This window comes from Lepidochelys kempii, chromosome 10 (assembly GCF_965140265.1).
Source record: "Lepidochelys kempii isolate rLepKem1 chromosome 10, rLepKem1.hap2, whole genome shotgun sequence".
NCBI classification, from domain to species: domain Eukaryota; kingdom Metazoa; phylum Chordata; order Testudines; family Cheloniidae; genus Lepidochelys; species Lepidochelys kempii.
This window is the reverse complement of record NC_133265.1, coordinates 16,153,827-16,173,983: the sequence shown is the minus strand read 5'-3', so window position 1 is coordinate 16,173,983 and position 20,157 is coordinate 16,153,827. Positions and strand designations below refer to the sequence as shown.

General features: G+C 40.6%; 1 protein-coding gene across 4 annotated transcripts in view; it reads left to right on the top strand.

The window, feature by feature from the left end:
• The window catches only part of CYTH3 (cytohesin 3), a 98,299-nt gene that overhangs the window by 46,251 nt on the left and 31,891 nt on the right, over positions 1-20,157 (top strand). For 3 of the 4 annotated variants that reach the window (XR_012161127.1, XR_012161126.1, XM_073362163.1), the window contains exons 3-6: positions 4-68; positions 526-592; positions 9,094-9,212; positions 18,419-18,499. Coding sequence is in view for 1 of the 4 variants with exons in the window: in XM_073362163.1 (XP_073218264.1) it covers positions 4-68; positions 526-592; positions 9,094-9,212; positions 18,419-18,499 (332 nt within the window). In the remaining 3 variants the exon portion in view is untranslated. The remainder of the gene's footprint in view (positions 1-3; positions 69-525; positions 593-9,093; positions 9,213-18,418; positions 18,500-20,157) is intronic. The other variant, XR_012161128.1, reaches the window with a different exon arrangement.

Genomic DNA, 20,157 nt, shown 5'->3' with positions numbered 1-20,157 from the left:
CAGAGGTTAAAATTTGAAATAGCAGAGGTTATGACAGAAATTGATAATTTGACTAGTGTAGAAGAAAGGTAAGTAACTCTGACAAGCATTCCACTCAGTAATAAGATACTGGCAAAGGTGTTTCAGGAACAGGAAACAAAAATTGCTTTTGTTACCAAAAACTGGATATTTATAAATCTTTGCTTGGGCTTGTTTTGAGATCTGCAGAATCCATTTAGAGATCATACAGCTTCTATTTTGCTCAGAAAGGACTTAGTGATCTGATAGAATTTTCCATAGCTAATACCGGTGATTCTGTGAAGCTGTGATAACTAGTGGGTCCTCTTTGTAACATGATTTTAAATAATAGACTATTTTTGGTTGTCACTTTTTGGAAGTAAATGCCTTATGATACTATGATTTTTTTTTACCATAAAATAAAATATCAAAAATAAAGTTGAAAATATAAATAAAGTGAGAGAATTTAAAATTATTGTGTTCGGCCAGAGTAGCTGATTTTTTTTTTTTTGTCTTCCAAATGAATAGCAAAACTACACAGAGAAATAAGCAAATAGCTATGGGAAGGAAGAAATTCAACATGGACCCTAAGAAGGTAGAGCAATTTGTATTTGTCAGGATTTAAGTTATTGTTAATGATATTCTTTTTGGCAAATGCAGACCAAACTGGTGGTAATCAATTAAAGTTAAACTAAATGGTGCATTTTAAAACTCCCCAAACATTCATCAGGACACTGTTATGGCCTTGCAAAATCATCATGAAAATGGGCCCACAATCTAATCGTGTCCACCATTTACTACAATGATAATAAAAAGAATAATAGTAAATTATATATCCATTTGAACAAACATCTTTCTTGTAGTCAGAATTTTAAATACAGGAGGTAAATCTGTCAGTGTACTCATTGTGGCATGCTTGCATCGAGACCTGATAACACATGATGGAGATATTCTGTGTTGATGTGCCAAATTCAGTCCCAAAAATATTTTACAGTTTGGTCAGAAGTTTGGAGCCCTTGGTTATATAGTGATCTACCTATATAACATTATTTACCTGTGGGAAATGGGTTTACATCAGCACTCAGAAGCTGTGGTCCGTGGAACAGTGGTGGTCTGCAAGAGCTGGGTGGTCATATGGTGCTGGCTTATCTTTGCAAGTGCTATGTTGAATTCAAGGGAGCTAAAAATACATTAAATACTTTCCTAATGTTGCTCTTCATAGAAGTAATTTGCTATAGTTGCAACGGGAATATTGTTTTTTTCACAAATAGGAGTGATGGCGGACTGCATGATCAGGAATGTGAAATGAGTGGGATAGTTGTGTTAGCACAAATGGAAGGGGAAGTGACTTCTCCAAATGATCTTTTTATTGGATGGGGTCCACTCTATTCAAAGCGTCTGCGAACTCCTAGTTTAAATTACTGCTATGCAATTTTCAAATCTGGCTAATCTGTGTTACCCATCCTAACTGAACCTTTTGTGGGTAAGAGTTTATTATATTTGACACTGTTTGCTGATTTGTTCCATGGATACACTGAACTGGATTTGAAAACTGTTTCATTTGATGCAGTTATATGGTGTTATTGTATATATGTTTTCAAAACCAGTTTAGCTTTGATCTCATGTGAACAGGGCTCTATATCTGTAAAGTTTGTAAAACACTTGGGTTTTATGTGTGAAAAACACCATAGTATGTGAATATGAAGTATGAAATCATAGCTGGGGCTTGATACACATTGTCTTTGGTGGATCTGGAAAGACAGTTTTTGGGAGGTATAAAACTTTGATTAACTCTAAAATATAAACTGAAATTCAAAGCTGATTTAATTGAAGTCATTAATAGTTGACTAAGAAAAATATGTGTTTTAATATTTGTAGTGAATGTATAAATACATTTTTGTAATTATGTTTTATGTGGAGAAGGTAAACTAATACAGCTGTCTCCTGTCTTAAATTAGTCAACAGAGGCTAAAGCAGTAGAGAGACAGACAAAGTCTAGAGTGGGAGTCAGAGGTATTTAAGTGGTCTCTTTGACTGACTTCTTCCAGACACTGTTGTTGACCCAGACAAATTTCCTTTTCCTGTCTGTTTGCCTCTTAATTCTTTATCACCTCTTTTCTGCTACAAAGGACAATGAAATTGAGTCCTGGTTTTCAGGGTATTTAAGATGACTGTTTCTGTGGATGGTAATTTCTTTTCTTTGGAGGATTTGGATTTGCAGAAAAGAGGTATTATTAGATCTAAGAAACCTGATAAACTTCATGAAGACAAGGGTAGGGTTGATGAGATGTCCTTCTATGTCAGTTAAAATAGATACATTAAGACCTGTTTTGAAGATTATAACTAACCTCCTCCCCAGCCATTGTCAGTATGTGTTCAAAATTGTCTGATGATGAATCAGCTGTACTTGTTACTTACTTGTAACGAAAAAACAAGACAGCACACAACTGCATTCAGCCTTCTGTAAGGTACTATACATACATTGAAATAATGTTATTTATAACAGACTACTTTATCAGATCTAGAAGGCCTACATGCTGAATTGATGGCCTTTCTGCATAATTTTTCTGCTAAAAGGAAATTTTCACCTATTCTAGCTTCTGTAAGCAAGTGAACTTTTTAATCTAGCATACATAAGTGTCCTTAACTTTGCAGGTAGTTTTGCCAGTGCATTTTTAAATAATGCAATCATTAAAAACCAAGAAAATAATATGTTAAACTGATATTCACAGTAATCTCAGCGCTTATACTATACCACCTTTCCAATACCCGGCCATCCTTACGTTCTCCTGTGCTGCACAAGAAAATGCCATTCCATTCCATCCACAATGCAGACTCCACATTCTCCACCTCACTCCACATTCTACAGGCCATTATCCTCTGATCCCACTGAGGATTACTGTCAAGGTTCCTCCCCCACTCTGAACTCTAGGGTACAGATGTGGCGACCTGCATGAAAACCTCCTAAGCTTACTTCTACCAGCTTAGGTTAAAACTTCCCCAAGGTACACATTAATTTTATCCTTTGTCTTGGAATATCCACTGCCACCACCAAACTCTAACTGGGTTTATTGGGAAACGTAGTTTGGACACGTCTTTCCCCCCAAAATCCTCCCAACCCGTGCACCCCACTTCCTGGGAAAGGTTTGGTAAAAATCCTCAGCAATTTGCATAGATGACCACAGACCCAATCCCTTGGATCTGAGAACAATGAAAAAGCATTCAGTTTTCTTACAAGAAGACTTCTAATAGAAATAGAAGTAAATAGAAGTAAAGGAATCATCTCTGTAAAATCAGGATGGTAGATACCTTACAGGGTAATTAGATTCAAAACATAGAGAATCCCTCTAGGCAAAACCTTAAGTTATAAAAAAGACACACAGACAGAAATAGTCATTCTATTCAGCACAGTTCTTTTCTCAGCCATTTAAAGAAATCATAATCTAACACATACCTAGCTAGATTACTTACTAACAGTTCTAAGACTCCATTCCTGTTCTATCCCCGGCAAAAGCAGCATATAGACAGACACACAGACCCTTTGTTTCTCTCCCTCCTCCCAGCTTTTGAAAGTATCTTGTCTCCTCATTGGTCATTTTGGTCAGGTGCCCGCGAGGTTACCTTTAGCTTCTTAACCCTTTACAGGTGAGAGGATTTTTCCTCTCGCCAGGAGGGATTTTAAAGGGGTTTACCCTTCCCTTTATATTTATGATAATTACCAAAAGAAACTACACCATCTGCTCAAGAAACTCCCTGAAAAAGCACAGGAACAGATTTGTACAGACACATGGCTAGAACTCCGACCAGGGGTATTCTATTTGCTACCCAAGATCCATAAATCTGGAAATCCTGGATGCCCCCATCATCATGTTGGCACCCTAACAGCCGGATTGTCTGGCTATGTGGACTCTCTCCTCAGGCCCTACGCTACCAGCACTCCCAGCTATCTTCGAGATACCACTGGCTTCCTGAGGAAACTGCAGTCCATCGGTGATCTTCCAGAAAACACCATCCTGGCCACTATGGATGTAGAAGCCTTCTACACCAACATTCCACACAAAGATGGACTACAAGCTATCAGGAACAGTATCCCCGATAATGTCATGGCAAACCGGTGGCTGAACTTTATGACTTTGTCCTCACCCACAACTATTTCACATTTGGGGACAATGTATACCTTCAAGTCAGCGGCACTGCTGTGGGTACCCGCATGGCCCCACAGTATGCCAACATTTTTATGGCTGACTTAGAACAACGCTTCCTCAGCTCTCGTCCCCTAACGCCCCTACTCTACTTGCGCTACATTGATGACATCTTCATCATCTGGACCCATGGAAAAGAAGCCCTTGAGGAATTCCACCATGATTTCAACAATTTCCATCGCACCATCAACCTCAGGCTGGACCAATCCACACAAGCGGTCCATTTCCTGGACACTACTGTGTTAATAAGTTGATGGTCACATAAACGCCACCCTATACCGGAAACCTACTGACCGCTAGATTTACCTACATGCCTCCAGCTTTCATCCAGGACACACCACCCAATCCATTGTCTACAGCCAACCTCTAAGATACAACCGCATTTGCTCAAATCCCTCAGACAGAGACAAACACCTACAAGATCTCTATCACGCATTCATAAAACTAAAATACCCACCTGCTGAAGTGAAAAAACAGATTGACAGAGCCAGAAGAGTACCCAGAAGTCACCTACTAGAGGACAGGCCCAACAAAGAAAATAACAGAACGCCACTAGCAGTCCCCTTCAGCCCCCAACCAAAACCTCTCCAGTGCATCATCAAAGATCTACAACCTATCCTGAAAGACGATCCCTCACTCTGACAGATCTTGGGAGACAGACCACTCCTCGCTTACAGACAGCCCCCCAACCTGAAGAAAATACTCACCAGCAACCACACAACAAAAACACTAACCCAGGAACCTATCCTTGCAACAAAGCCCAATGCCAACTCTGTCCACATATTTATTCAAGTGACACCATCATAGGACCTAATCACATTAGCCACGCCATCAGAGGCTCGTTCACCTGCACATCTACCAAAGTGATATATGCCATCATGTGTCAGCAATGCCCCTCTGTCATGTACATTGGCCAAACTGGACAGTCTCTACGCAAAAGAATAAATGGACACAAATCTGACATCAGGAATCATAACATTCAAAAACTGGTATGAGAACACTTCATCCTCTCTGGTCACTCAGTAAAAGATTTAAGAGTGGCAGTTTTGCAACAGAAAAGCTTCAAGAACAGACTCCAACGAGAAACTGCTGAACTAGAATTAATTCGCAAACTAGATACCATTAACTTGGGCTTGAATAAAGACTGGGAGTGGCTGGGTCATTACACAAATGGAATCTATTTCCCCATGTTAAGTATCCTCACACCTTCTTGTCAACTATCTGAAATGGGCCATCTTGATTATCTCTACAAAAGTGTTTTTTCTCCTGCTGATAATAGCTTATCTTAATTAATTAGCCTCTTAGAGATGGTATAGCAACTTCCACCTTTTCATGTTCTCTGTATGTGTATATATATATATCTTCTTACTATATGTTCCATTCTATGCATCTGATGAAGTGGGCTGTAGCCCACAAAAGCTTATGCTCAAATAAATTTGGTTTCAGTCTCTAAGGTGCCACAAGTACTCCTGTTCATTTTGCAGATACAGACTAAGACGGCTGCTACTCTTAAATGCAGACATCAAATTCCTCACAATCCCACCTGAATGCAAAACCTTAATTCCAACCTCCTATGGTAATATATGTCTCCCATGGGAATACATATTCTGTAGTCTATAATGGGAACATAGCAAGTGCCGGAGCAGATTAAACTGGTGGTTCATCTAGTCCACTATTGTATTTCCAACAATGGCTAGTACTAGATGCTTTAGAGAGAGGTATAAGAAGCCCTGTAGTAGACAGTAAAGGATTAAGCTACTCATAGAGAAAGCTACTTCCTAACTCCTGCAGGTAGAGGTTGTCTTATAAACCAGGGTTTAGCTAAACTTGTTTTTGAAAAACCTTACTAATGGAATTCTGGATGTCCTTACTGACCATAGAGATGTCCAGTCGTCTGTTGAATTTTGCTGTTCTCTGTGATATTGTGTGGCAATAAGTTTAACAAGCTAGTTACATTTGTATCCTTCCAATTCAACTGAACTTCTTGATCTACCTTCTCTGTTCTGTTCTTTAATTTTATACCTTTATCATGTCCTTTTTAAAGAAAACATTTCACAATCTTTTTCAACTTCTCTTCACACAAAAGCTTTCTCATGGCCTCTAATAATTTCCATAGTTTTTCATAGAATTGTCTTTCTGCTATATTCTGTATACATAAGGCGACCAGAATTGAACCCAGTCATAGATGCATAAAGGAGAATGAGACGCTAAAGATGCCGAAGAAAGGGAATTTGCAGCTTCATTACTGACATAGCTGTTGCTTCTGACACTTGTGTGAAAGGATGTCCTATGCCGTCATATCGAAGGAAGCTCATTCTTTGAAATCAGCATAATCCTACTAGGTTTAACAAATTAGAGTGTGACGCATGGAAAGATGGGGGACCAGAGGTACATAGAGTAAAGTACGTAGGTGAGAACCGGGCACAAGGACTAGAGAAATAGGAAAATAATGTTTGAGAACAGAAATAGGGAATCTGGGCAGTTCTTTCTCTTCCTTTTGTAGTACTGAATTAGTGACAAATATGGGGAAAAACTCTATTTCATGTGTTTCTGTTCAAACTTGGAAAATGATCCTATGCTGGAGGGGTGTGTGTGTGTGTGTGAGAGAGAGAGAAACAGTGGGGTTTGTGGGGACTTTGGTTCTTTAGCTATAAGAGATTAAAAAACTTTTTTTTCCCCAAAAAGGGCTCATTTTAAAATCTTTCCTTTGCCAAACTAAGTCTTAACCAAAGAAGAATAGAAAATTCAATCATCCTCTGAAGAGTTATGGTGTCACTTAAATAGTGTAGTTTTGTCTTTCAAATGTATGGTAGTGATTTTAATCATGATTTAAGTGGAAAAAAATCAACACAGTTTTAACAGCTCCACAGTTATGACACCTCTGGAGTGCATTCTTTAGAACTCCTGCAGGATTTTCTGTGCTTGACAGATTTATATCTTTCAGTGGTGGTTTGTATTTTTTAAAGCTGAAAATGTATGTATTCTGATTAACCTTATTAGTTCCTTAATTTGGAATAATCTCTTAATTGTCATAGTTCAGACATGTACTAATTTATTCTTGGAAGCAAAAAGTTTATTTTATTTGCCTACCCTTACTCCTCTTTGGAGCATCTTTTTGTCTAGCTAAGTAGTCAACACATCCAACTATCAAGCAAAGTTCAGGGGGATCATTATGTCTGAGGAAGGCACAGCTACTGCTACAAGAAGATAAAACTGAAATATTTTCTTTGCAATGAAATCATGTATCTTTCTCTGTGATTTGAAAAGAGAGTCATTAATATCAATTTTTATCCTGACACTGAAAGTAGTTTTTCCAATGGCGAAACTTCAAGAGAGAGAACAGTCTTCCTGGATTTAAAAAAAAAGCTTCAAGACTGAATGGCAAAAGGTTTACCCTCCTAAAGTAGATTGCAGTCAGCAAACTAATCCTCCTTACCAGGTAGGGTAGGGTACTGTTGCAAAAACAAACTAAATCAACCAACCATAAGAATATGTTTATGTTTCCACAATGGCTTGGAAGGTAAAATTAGAAGTAGTACAGTGTTGTTGTTTTTTTTCCTACCTCCCCCTCCCCACCTTTTTAAGGATGATGCATGTCCTCCAAGTCTGGATGAGATCAACAATAAATAATATCCATTTACAGAAATGGAAAAGTTTTTTGCTTTTATTTCTAAAAATAAATGGAATCTCAGGACGTGTTTCAAGTGGCAAAGATTTTAATAATTTAGTGAACTCTTCCACATACGGATAGAATTCAGGACCTCAAAGTTGCATGGAGCTGCCATTGCTACTTTCACCCGACGTTTGTTATCAATTTTGTGAAAGCAATGAAAAAATTAAGACCTTTGTTAGAGAAATATTGTCTTTTAGAAATATCTGTCTGGGACATGAGTATTCTTTTAAGAGCTAATACAGCACCTCTTTTATTCCTTAAGACTTCTATAATGTTAATACAGTTTTTGAAAATGTCCTTTCCTCTTTCTTTGCAGAAAGCCTTCTGGATTTCCCTAGAAACTGTATATTAAGGCGTCTGTATCTCATGAGACTATTTAGGAAGTACAAAGGCTAAAAAGGCCTCTGAGGATGGACAAGCCAAAACCTTCCTGTCTCTTGGCTCTCTGTAGGGTTACTCTCTCTTGTTTCCTCAGATCATCTCTGAATGAGTTTGATTGAAAGCTCATTGAATAAAATGGAAAGACTCTCATTGACTTCATTGGGCTTTGGATCAAGCACCATGATGGGATCCTTTCTTTGAATAGTTTAGTTCAAGCAGTGACAGAAATTAATTACCATCCTAATGCCAAGATTTTTCAAAAATTCTCAGAATGGGATTAATTATCTCAAATCATAATTTCTACTGCAAGTAATGACTTGATGCATTCAGTCATGGTATTGCAAATTATAACAGATGGTTTATCTTGTAGTATGATGGTAAGTAAATTGTGTTGTCCCTGTGTCTCTTTATGTGATCTCACAGATTATGCTCTCTGCCTGATATTAATGCAGTAACACGGACTGACTTGAATTTTGTTAAATGCTAACTCCCCTTTCAGTTTGCTTCCCAAGGCCAATATGGAATAGTTACTCAATTAAATATCTTTCTATATTTGAGGAATTTAAATTGCCCCCTGCTGTTTCCAACCTTAGGAATTCCTTTTTCTGATCTGTAAATTAATTCTAGAAATTGCCTACCTGACTGAACAGATGTCTAGTTTCGTTACCTGAAAGATAAATGATTTCTCTAATTTAGTCTATAGATTTTTTTTTTTATTGTGGAAAATGGTATGGTTATGTATATATCTCTGTGTATTCATCCCAAAATATCCTGGACAGTATTCAAATAAATGTTTGTGAAAGGAAAGAATTCTTCTTACTCTTAAATTTCTTTTCCTAGGGGATCCAGTTTCTTATAGAAAATGACCTGCTGCAGAACACTCCAGAAGACATTGCACAGTTCCTCTATAAAGGGGAAGGACTAAATAAAACTGTAATTGGAGATTACCTTGGTGAGAGGTAAACTGAAACAAATTGATCTCTTCTTTCGTTATATAGTATGTTTAAATGTGTGGAGAGTAGGGTTGTTGATTATTCGGAATTAACGCACACGAACTAAAAAAATTAATCACGATTAATCGCACTGTTAAACAATAGAATACCAATTGAAATTTATTAAATATTTTGGGGTGTTTTTCTACATTTTCAGATATATTCATTTCTGTTGCAACACTGAATACAAAGTGTACAGTGCTCACTTTATATTGTTTTTTATTATAAATATTTTCACTGTAAAAATGATGAAAGAAATAATGTTTTTCAATTCACCTCATACAAGTACTGTAGTGGAATCTCTTTATCGTGAAAGTGTAACTTACAAATGTAGATTTTTGTTTTGTTTTTGAATGCAGTTACATTAAAAAGGTAAAACTTTAAAGCCTACCGGTCCACTCAGTCCTGCTTCTTGTTCAGCTAATTGCTAAGATAAACAAGTTTGTTTACATTTACGGGAGATATTGCTGCCTGCTTCTTATTTACAACATCACCTGAAAGTGAGAACAGGCGTTCACATAGCACTGTTGTAGCCTGCATTGCAAGGTATTTACATGCCAACTATGTTAAACATTCGTATGTCCCTTCATGCTTTGACCACCATTCCAAAGGACATAAATCTATGCTGATAACCGGTTCTGCTTGATAACTATCCAAAGCACAGTAGACCGATGCATATTCATTTTAATCATCTGAGTCAGAAGGTTAATATTCTTTTTTGGTGATTTGGGTTCTGTAGTTTTCACATCAGAGTGTTGCTCTTTTAAGACTTCTGAAAACATGCTCCACCCCTCATCCCGCTCAGATTTTGGATGGCCCTTCAGATTCTTAAACCTTGGGTCGAGTGCTGTAGCTTTTTTTAGAAATCTCACATTGGTACCTTCTTTGCATTTTGTCAAACCTTTTGTGAAAGTGTTGTTAAAACAAATGTGCTGGGTCATCATCCGAGATCGCTATAACATGAAATATATATGGCAGATTGCAGGTAAAACCGAGCAGGAGACATGCTATTATCCCCCAAGGAGATCAGTCACAAATGTAATTAATGAATTATTTTTTTAACGAGCATCATCAGCATGGAAGATTGTCCTCTAGAATAGTGGCCAAAGCATGAAGCGGCATACAAATGTTTAGCCTAGTTGGCACGTAAATACCTTGCAACACAGGCTACAAAAGTGTCATGCAAATGCCTGTTCTCGCTTTCAGGTGACATTGTAAATAAGAAGCAGGCAGCAGTATCTCCTGTAAATGTAAGCAAACTTGTTAGTCTTAGTGAGTGGCTGAACAAGAAGTAGGACTGCATGGACTTGTAGGCTTTAAAGTTTTACATTATTTTATGTTTGAATGCGTTTTTTTTTTAACATAATTCTACATTTGTAAGTTTAACTTTCATGCTAAAGAGATTGCACTACAGTACTTGTATTAGGTGAGTTGAAAAATACTATTCTTTTGTTCTCTGCGATTCAAATATTTGTAATAAAAAATAAATATAAAGTGAGCCCTGTATTTTGTATTCTGTGTTGTAATTGCAATCAATATATTTTAAAATGAAGAAAACATCCAAAAATATTTAAATGATATTCTATTATTGTTTAACAGGGCAATTAATCATGCCATTAATCATGATTATTTTTTTAATCACTTGACTGCTCTAGTGGAGAGGAGTTACACTTTTTATCAGTGTGTGTCTCACGTTCACTGGCTGCATGAGCTACATTCTACCCTGAGGAATATAAACGTTATTTTGGAAAGTAAAAGCACTGTGCTATAAGAAGCTTTTTTAAAAATGGATGAATTATGAAAATATCACACATTGCTTAACTGATCACAATTCATTACTCTGAAAAATAAACTACAGTTTTTCTAGATTTAGTTATTGTGCAAGATTTAATGTCATAAACTTCTGAAAGGTTTCAGAATCATATTTCAGCAATCTTGTAGTAGTTCTTAATGGTCTGCCCAGCAAAGAATGCTTCATGAAGTTAATAACTAGACAATGAGAAAATTGCTCATCATTCAAAAGGTTGGTGCCTAGCCTAATGATAGTCAGCTGTTTTTATTTAGTGTTGTCTTCTTCCTTGCACATACACATCCTGTTAACGTTAATGGGTATTAAGTAGGCACCTAAAGGGGAGAATGCATCTTAGCTTTTATCATGTACAGCACAATAAATATGCAGATTACTCCAGTTGTAACGCAGTGCAGAAATTATTTGTTTAAAAAAAATATTCAGCTGCAAAATTGTATCACTGGTAAAACCTGTAAACTAATCTCTTTCTTCATTGAAAAGACTACAGACATAACTCTTGCCTATATTTTTTTTATCAAAATCAGGTGCCAGTTATTTAGAGATTTAATAGCCTAGTCACTTGGGCCGTACTCTTGTAAACTGATCTTCTCTACCATAACTCCCTTAAACCGACATGGAATTTATTTACAGGATTGAGGTCTTAGCTTGCAGTTAGCTATAGGCCCTTAGAGTTTAAGTAGGTATAATGAAAGTTTATACTATAACATGGTGCACAGTATGTAGGAATTTCAACTTTTTGCATAAACATGAGAACTTGACCTCTGAGAAACATTCCAAACATCATTTTGAATATTTCAACTACAAGTAATGAAAATGAAGATTTTAGAGATAGCTATACCTCCACTGTGCATTATTAACTTAATCTCCATTATTATAATAGAGTTTGTGTAAAGTAGTCCATATTTTTTCTCTTTTAAGAGAAATGTATGACACTCTGGCATCTGATCTTGAAATAATCTTTTTTCCTCTCAGGGCCTGATCCTCAAACCCTTAGTCATGCAACTAGTCCTTGTTCACATCAATAGTGCCACTGAAGTCACTGTGATTATTTGCATGAATTATTTGCAGGATCATAGCAAACAAGCTCAATTTACAATTCAAAAGATTTTTTCCCACCTCTTCCCATCCCAAACCTGCCAACATTGCAGTCTTCATCTAGGATCTGAAAAAATCAAGCTGCGGTGTTTGTCTCTCCCTAGCTAATGCCTAAAATTTCATTGGTTTCAGTTTTTTGAGTATACTGTGTCTACACAACTCAGTTTCCATCTTCTTGAATTCTGAACAGTTAACTGCAGACTAATATTGTTACCAACATTAAATGTCAAATTACAACTCAGAAATTTGTGTCAATCTATAGAGTGGCAATTAAAACATTAGAAGAACTGAAAATATGACTGCAATGATATGTAGCTAATATTTGGCCAGAAAACCATGGAAAATATCCAGGGTGAAGTCAGAAATGTGGATATTAAAAAAAAGCTAATTTTTATGCAACATTTCTGCTTGCAGTGTACATCTAACTTTACTAAAGTAATCAAGTTTTTACTTCTCTTAGCTATGTTGTCAGTTCAGCTGTGCGAAAGTGAAGTGAATTCTATTCTATTCTGTCCCTTGAACTATGCTAAAACTGTTGTCAGTTATTATTACTGGTGAGGTAGGAGGTAAACAACACCACAGCTTGATTTTTCCTTCTCCCTCCACCCCCAAAGTCCTAGATTATAGACTGCACTACTGTCAGGTTTGGCGTTGAAATTAAATTGCATGTGGACCCAGGTTGTTCTTGTTATATTAAATTTCTGTTTGCATTTCAAAAATTGCATACCATATTGCCTACTTAAACTTTGGTTTTGTTTAGAAGTTTAAGGGACATACAAAGGGAAATGAAAATCAATACCTATTACGTTTTTAGAATGACCTTGGAACATAAGCATTCAGTGTAGTGATGTCTCAGAATAGACTAAGGATACTATACGCGTTAAGTGGTATTTTATTATTCCTTTTTAGGTCTGTATTTAGGGAGCAGGCCTTATTGATAGCTGTTGATTTAACAGTTTGATAGTGATGGTTCTGTCCTGGAGGAGAAGGGGATCGGGGGGAACACGACTCTTTCCCCCTCTAGCGTGGTATTGCTAAAGAAAGCAGAGTCATTTGTTGTTGTTTGTTCTTCGAGTGCTTGCTCCTGTCCATTCCACGGTAGGTGTGGGTGCACCGCTTGCAGTGTTGCCAGAGATTTTTCCCTCAGTGATATCCGTTGGAACGGCGCTGGTGCCCTCAGGAGCCCTGTGCTTATGCGCAGGCATAAGGGGCGCTACTGGCCCCGCACTCACTCAGTTCCTTCTTACTGCCCATGACGGTTGCTAGAACGACCCTTCTTGCTTTGGCGAGGCTTCTTCTTAGTGGTTTTTGAAATTTTTCTATGTTCATAATTATCATAGTGTAGTGTCTCTATTTTAAGTAGTTTTAGTATGTGCGTATATATAGTTAGTTAGTCCCTATCATGAGGGACTTCTTTACCCCAGTGGCCAGGCATGCCCCAGTCCCCAGGCTTCAAGCCTTGCACCTCCTGTGGCAAGCCTATACTCCAGGTGCTTAAAGTGCCTGAGCAAAACTCATGGGAAGGACAAGAGCCAGGTTTGTTGGGACTTCAGACCCCGCACCAAAAAAGACAGGCACATCAGACTGAAGGCTATCCACATGGAAGCCGCTCTCAGACCTATCTCAGAGCTCAGCTGTTCCGATTCGGTGCTGAGTCCCTCGACGTTGGTGCGAAGTACTCCCCTGGCAATGAGCTCTTCCAGGTGCTGTTCTTCATCTCCAGTGCCAAGGAAGAAGCATAAGAAGCAGTGAACCGAGAGAGGGTACTCACTGGTGCACAAGAGAGAGAAGCAAGGAGAAGGCAGTTGAGTGAGACCCAGGCCTGGCCACTCTTCTGCCCCTGGATCCATGTTGGCGTCGTCAACTCCCTGGGCACCATTGAGGGGAAAGCTCCACCTGATCCTAGGGTCCCAATCTCCAGGACACCACCAGACCCTGGAACCCTGTCACCGTATGGAGGCGGAAGTGGGTACTGCTCCACTGTGGTCACCGAGAGAAGAATCCTCTTTGGAGTCCGAAGGGCAACCTTATGTACTGCCAAAAGCCCACCATCAATATCCTGCCTGTGCTCCATGAAGCTTCAGTACCAGTCCTCCAGCAGGCATCTGGTCAGTGAGTTACTGGCCGAAGCAGTGGCCTTAATGGACCCCTGGGGGTTCTTCCCCTTCTCCTAACCCCCCTCTCTCCCCCCCCCCGGTACCGGATCTTTCCTACCACTGCTCCAACTCAGTGGTCTCTGAAGGATGGGCTACCGCTCCTTCCTGCTCGACTCCCATACTGACAGGTTTCAGAGTAACAGCCGTGTTAGTCTGTATTCGCAAAAAGAGAAGGAGTACTTGTGGCACCTTAGAGACTAACCAATTTATTTGAGCATGAGCTTTCGTGAGCTACAGCTCACTTCATCGGATGCAGTGAGCTGTAGTTCACGAAAGCTCATGCTCAAATAAATTGGTTAGTCTCTAAGGTGCCACAAGGACTCCCATACTGACCCTGTTGCCTCCGGTGGACATAGTCCAGGCAGACGAAGAGGAAGGAGCCCTTCCATCAGTGCAAGCCCCCTCCTCCTCTTGCCCAGACCAGGCTGGCATGGGTCCCAATAGCCTGCTTCCACAGGATGATTTCAGGGACCACCAGTACATTCTAAATCAGGTTGCTATGAACGTTGGCCTGGAAATTGAGGAGCTCAAAGAGACATTGCACAGCCTTATTGATATCCTGGCTGCAGCAGCTCCATCCAAGGTGGCCCTGCCCACCAATGAGGCAGAGATGGGACCAGTCAAGGCCTGGTGGTAAACTCCTTCTTTTCTGTCTCCCCACTTCAAAAAGGGCACAGAAGAAGTACTAAGTGCCAGCAAGTGGGTTCGAATACCTTCGAATACCAGGGTCCCTGGTGATGTCTGCAGTGAGTGAAAGGGACAGGCAGGGCCAGTCAAGTACTACCTCAAAACAGAAAGATGCCAGGAGACTGGACTTTTTCGGAAGAAAGGTTTATTCCACTGGTAGCCTCGAGTTGCATATCTCCAACCAGCAAGCGTTGCTGGGGAGATAGGATTTTATCTATGGGACTCCCTGAATAAATGCAAAGATTCCCTGCCCCAAGAGTCCCTCCCTGCACTGGTGGAAAGACTCAAGGTCAACAATGATAGGGGTGCCCTTTGTTACCCCACAACCTTCAGTATCCTTAGTCTCAAATGCAGACCTAGGGTGGGGAGCCCACCTCAACAACCTCCGGGGTTTTGGTCCCAGGAAGAACTCTCCCTGCATATAAACATCAGGGAGCTCAGGGTGGTTTGTTTAGCATGCCAACTGTTCCTTCCCCAGATCTCAGGCACAGTGGTACAAGTCCTGGCAGACAATACAGTGGCCCTGTTCTATAGCAGTAAGCAAGGAGGGGCTCCATCCTCAGCCCTGTGTCAGGAGGCTGTCCATCTATGGGACTTCAGTACAAGACACTCCATCTCGAGGCATCACATCTCCTGGGAGGCCAGAATGTATTGGTGGATCACTTTAGCTGATCCTTCTCCTCTCACCACGAGTGGTCCCTTCACCCAGATTCATCTCCCAAAAGTAGGGGGCCTCCCCAGGTGGACCTCCTCTCCACCAGGCAGAACTGAAAATGTAAGCAGTCTTGCTTGCTGCGCGGGCACAGCTTAGGCTCCCTCTCCGACACCTCCCTGCTCTTGTGAGCAGGTCACCTACTGTACGCCTTTTTCCTGATTTCCTTGGTTCATAAGGTTCTTCTAAAAATCAAACTGGACAAGGCAAGAGTTACCCAGAAAGCGCAAGCATGGCTGTGCCAGCATTGGTTCGGCATGCACTTGGACCTCTTGTGGCAGCTCCACTCTGTCTCCCACTCCTTCCGCATCTGATTTCACAAGACCACAGCTGGTTACTTCATCTGAACCTCGCCTCCCTGCACCTAACTGCTGGATGGCTGAACTCTGAAGAACAGCCCTGCTTGGAACAGGTTTGGCAGGTCTTGCTAGGTTGTAGAAAGCCTTCTGCCAAGGTTACCTACTTGGCCAACTGGAAATGTTTTGCTTTTTGGGCTTCCGAATGTGATCTCTCTCCATCTCGATCTTCCCTTCAGTCTGTCTTGGACTATTTACTCCACTTAAAAGAGCAGGGCCCGGCCCTCTCGTCTGTTAAGGTACATGAATTAACGGTTTGGTTTCTAAAGGGGTTGGAAAGGCTGTATCCTCAAGTTTGCAAACCAACCCTCCCCATGGCACTTAAACCTGGTCCTGTCAAAGCTCATTAGAGAGAGGGATAGCTCAGTGGTTTGAGCCTGCTAAACCTAGGGTTGTGAGTTCAATCCTTGAGGGGGCCGTTTAGGGATCTGGGGCAAAAATTGGGGACTGGTCCTGCTTTGAGCAGGGGGTTGGACTAGATGATCTCCTGAGGTCCCTTCCAACCCTGATATTCTATGGGGCCTCCCCCATCTAGCCATTAGTAGCCCTATTACTTTTCTCCTGGAAGGTTCCCTTCCTGGTGCTGATCACCTCTCTGAGATCAAAGCCTTTATTTCAGAGCCGTCTTACATGGTGTTCTTCAAGGACAAGCTCCAACTGTGCCCCATCCAGCCTTCCTGCCAAAGATGGCCTCACAATTCCATAACAACCAGATCATATTCCTGTCTTCTTCTCGAAACCTCACAAGAACTCTGAGGAATCACTGCTTCATTTGTTGGACATTAGGCAGGCCCTTGCCTTTTTTATTGACTGAACTAAACTCTTCCGCAACTTCATGCAACTCTTTGTAGTAACTGCAGAAAGGATAAGAGGGCTATCTGTGTCAATCCAAAGGATCTCATCCTAGATAACAGCCTGTATTCAGGCTTGCTGCAAGCAGGTGAATGTCCCGCCTCCGGCCATCGTAACCATTCATTCCACAAGAGCCCAAGTTTCGTCAGCAGCATTCCTCGCGCAGGTCTCAATCCAGGACATCTGCAGAGCCACGACCTGGTCTTCAGTGCATACCTTTGCGTTCTACTACGCCATCATCCAGCAGGCCCAAGACAACGCCAGTTTCAGAAGAGCAGTGTAAAAATCAGCATGTCCATAAACTCCAAGCCCACCTCCTGGGGTACTGATTGTGAGTCACCTAGCATGGAATGGACATGAGTAAGCACTCGAAGAAGAAAAAACTGTTACTAACCTTCTGTAACTGAGATGTGTTGCTCGTGTTTATTCCATGACCCACCCTCCTACCCCTCTGTCAGAGTTAATGACAAGTAGGAACTGTGACGGTGCGGGGCCAGTGGAGCACCTTATATCGGCGCATAAGGATGTGGCTCCAGAGGGTCTTGGAGCCGGCCCAATGGATACCACAAAGGGGAAAATCTCTGGCAATGGTGCATGCGGCACGCCCACACCTAGCATAGAATGGACATGAGCAACGCATCTCTAAGAACGAGAGTGATGGAAGGTGAGTAACCATAGGAGCCGAATCCGTGGGTGCTCGGTGCTTAGCACCCACTGGCAGCCAGCTCCCCCCCTCCCTCCCAGTGCCTCCCACTCGCCGCAATCACCTGTTCTACAGTATGCAGGAGGCACTGTGGGGGCAGGAGGGAGAAGGAGTAGGGACTGGGCATGCTTGGGAGAGGGGGCAGAACTGGGTGGGAAGAGGTGGGGTGGGGCTTGGGGGAAGGGGTGGAGTGGAGGCCTGGCCTGGGGCGGAACAGGGATGGGGCATGGAGCTGAGCAGGGGTTGAGCACTCCCAGGGAAAGGAGGAAGCCTGTGTTGCTTGTGTTAGTAACCGTTTTTTCTCTGGGAATATTGCTGTAAGAAGTTACAAAATAGCATTTCGGCAAAGGATTTTAGCTGAACGTGTAAAAGCTACCGTGAAACTCTCTAGTCTTTCCATTCATTTATCCAGACTGCTTGAGGTTCCCATTTCAAGACGGGTGCAACAATAACTGTTGAGCAAAGAGAATGAGTCATTTTGAAGATCATTTAGATAGAGTTAAAATCAATGTAGAGTGACAGGCTCTTGCCAGCTCCTGTTTTCAATGGCAGCAGTAGCACTTTCTAGTCCTACTAGGTTAAATTTCATCTTAGCAAAATTGGGAGAAGAATCTTGCACTTAAAATATCCCAAACCTAAATATGTGTTAGAAAGATTAATGATGGCTTCATTTGATTGATAGTATCTATTTGCCTGATCAGTTTCTTACTTCCTTTCTATCTTTTGCATTAATAGGAAGCAGTTCTTTAAGTTTATGGTTCAATGTAGTAATTCTCTATTGTCATTTTGTTTTTTTTCTTAGAGATGAATTTAATATTAAAGTTCTTCAGGCTTTTGTTGAACTCCATGAGTTTGCTGATCTCAATCTTGTACAAGCCTTAAGGTGAGTGCATTATAATTGCCTTTATCAAACTTCATATTTAATTAAGTCTAAGTATATAGATGATGATGATTCACTCAAGCAGCTGATATTTTACTTGAATGTATGATTTACTCTGTATCTTGTTAGTAAACAAATCTTAATGTTTCACTCTTTTGTTTGCATATACATTGCCTTTGAACTCTTAATACGTGAAATTAATGATTTCACACAAATGCAAAGGGCCCAAGACTAGTCTCAGATGAACATAAGAATGGCCATGCTGGGTCAGACCAAAGGTCCATCTAGCCCAGTATCCTGTCTTCTGACAATGGCCAATGCCAGGTGCTCCAGAGGGAATGAACAGAACAGGTAATCATCAAGTGATCCATCCTGTGTTTGCCATTCCCAGCTTCTGGCAAACAAAGGTTAGGGACACCATCCCTGCCCATGCTGGCTAACAGCCATTGATGGACCTATCCTCCATGAAATGATGCTTGATGTGCCTGCCAAATAGCTCAAAAGTGCAAATTTTCTGTGATAAGCAAAAAAGTCCCTGACTGTGAATTGGCGGTTAGATTCCATTGTAAAGAAGATATTATCAAAGCAAAGTATTTCTTCTGCTATTCCCCATCGATTCCTTCCCATCATCTCAGAATTAAATTCTTAACGTGTTTATTCTTGTTAAATAAATAGTAGACTTCTAATTTTTCGCAGGTTGGCAGCAGATAGGTTAAAATATGTAGTGCTTGAATCTGGTTGTTAACCTGATGTAAATCCAAATTAATTCCAATGAATTGCTGGGGTTTAGAGAGTGCTGTCAATTTTGTAGCCAGAAGGGGCTCCCACCCCAAAACAGACAGGTTAAAATGTTGATGTGGTCTTTCCTACACATGCTATATTCTCATGTGGTGTGTCATAAGAGCAGCTTTATGCTGACTAAGGCTTATAGTGGTGATAACTTGAGCTGCCTGAGGAATCAGGATGTTTCCTCTGGCTCCATGGTTCTGTCTGGAATACATGATACTTCCATCTCCTTCTGCCTCTTAATAGCAAACCTCAATCCACTCCTCTGCAGGCTGCTGCTATTAATTATTTTATTCTAGTATCTCCCAAAATCCTCAATCAGGATTGGACCCCATTGTGTTGGGAGCCGCACAAACATAGTTTAAAAAAAACAACACACCTACTGAATTTATAATCTAAAGACAAGATGGAAACAGCTGGGTGTAGCGCACACGATAAAACGTGGCAGAGGGGAAGGTACTGTAGAGAGGAACACCTGGTTAATAAATGGCCTAGCAATGTGAATGTGGGCATGGCTTTTTTAAAAGATGCAAATGAATAAGAGATTTTAACTGTCTCCAGAAGTGCACCATTTGCAGTTATTTCATACTGCTTTCCACTGCCATATCCAGCTGTTCGGGCAGAGCAGTTTGGGGCTTGTGGGAAGGAGACAGACTTTGTACTTAGGACCGGTCAAATAGTTTTTCAGGGGACCCACCTTTGCTTGATCTAATTTCCAGTGGAGAGACAGCAATGTAAATCCCGAGTATTTGAGAGCAGAAGTTGCCCAATGAGAATGAAAATTCAGTTTACGTGCCATATAGGGCATGCAAAATATTTGTTTTATGATATAGGACAGTGGGGAGTATAGTGACTTATCTATATATACAGTAGTA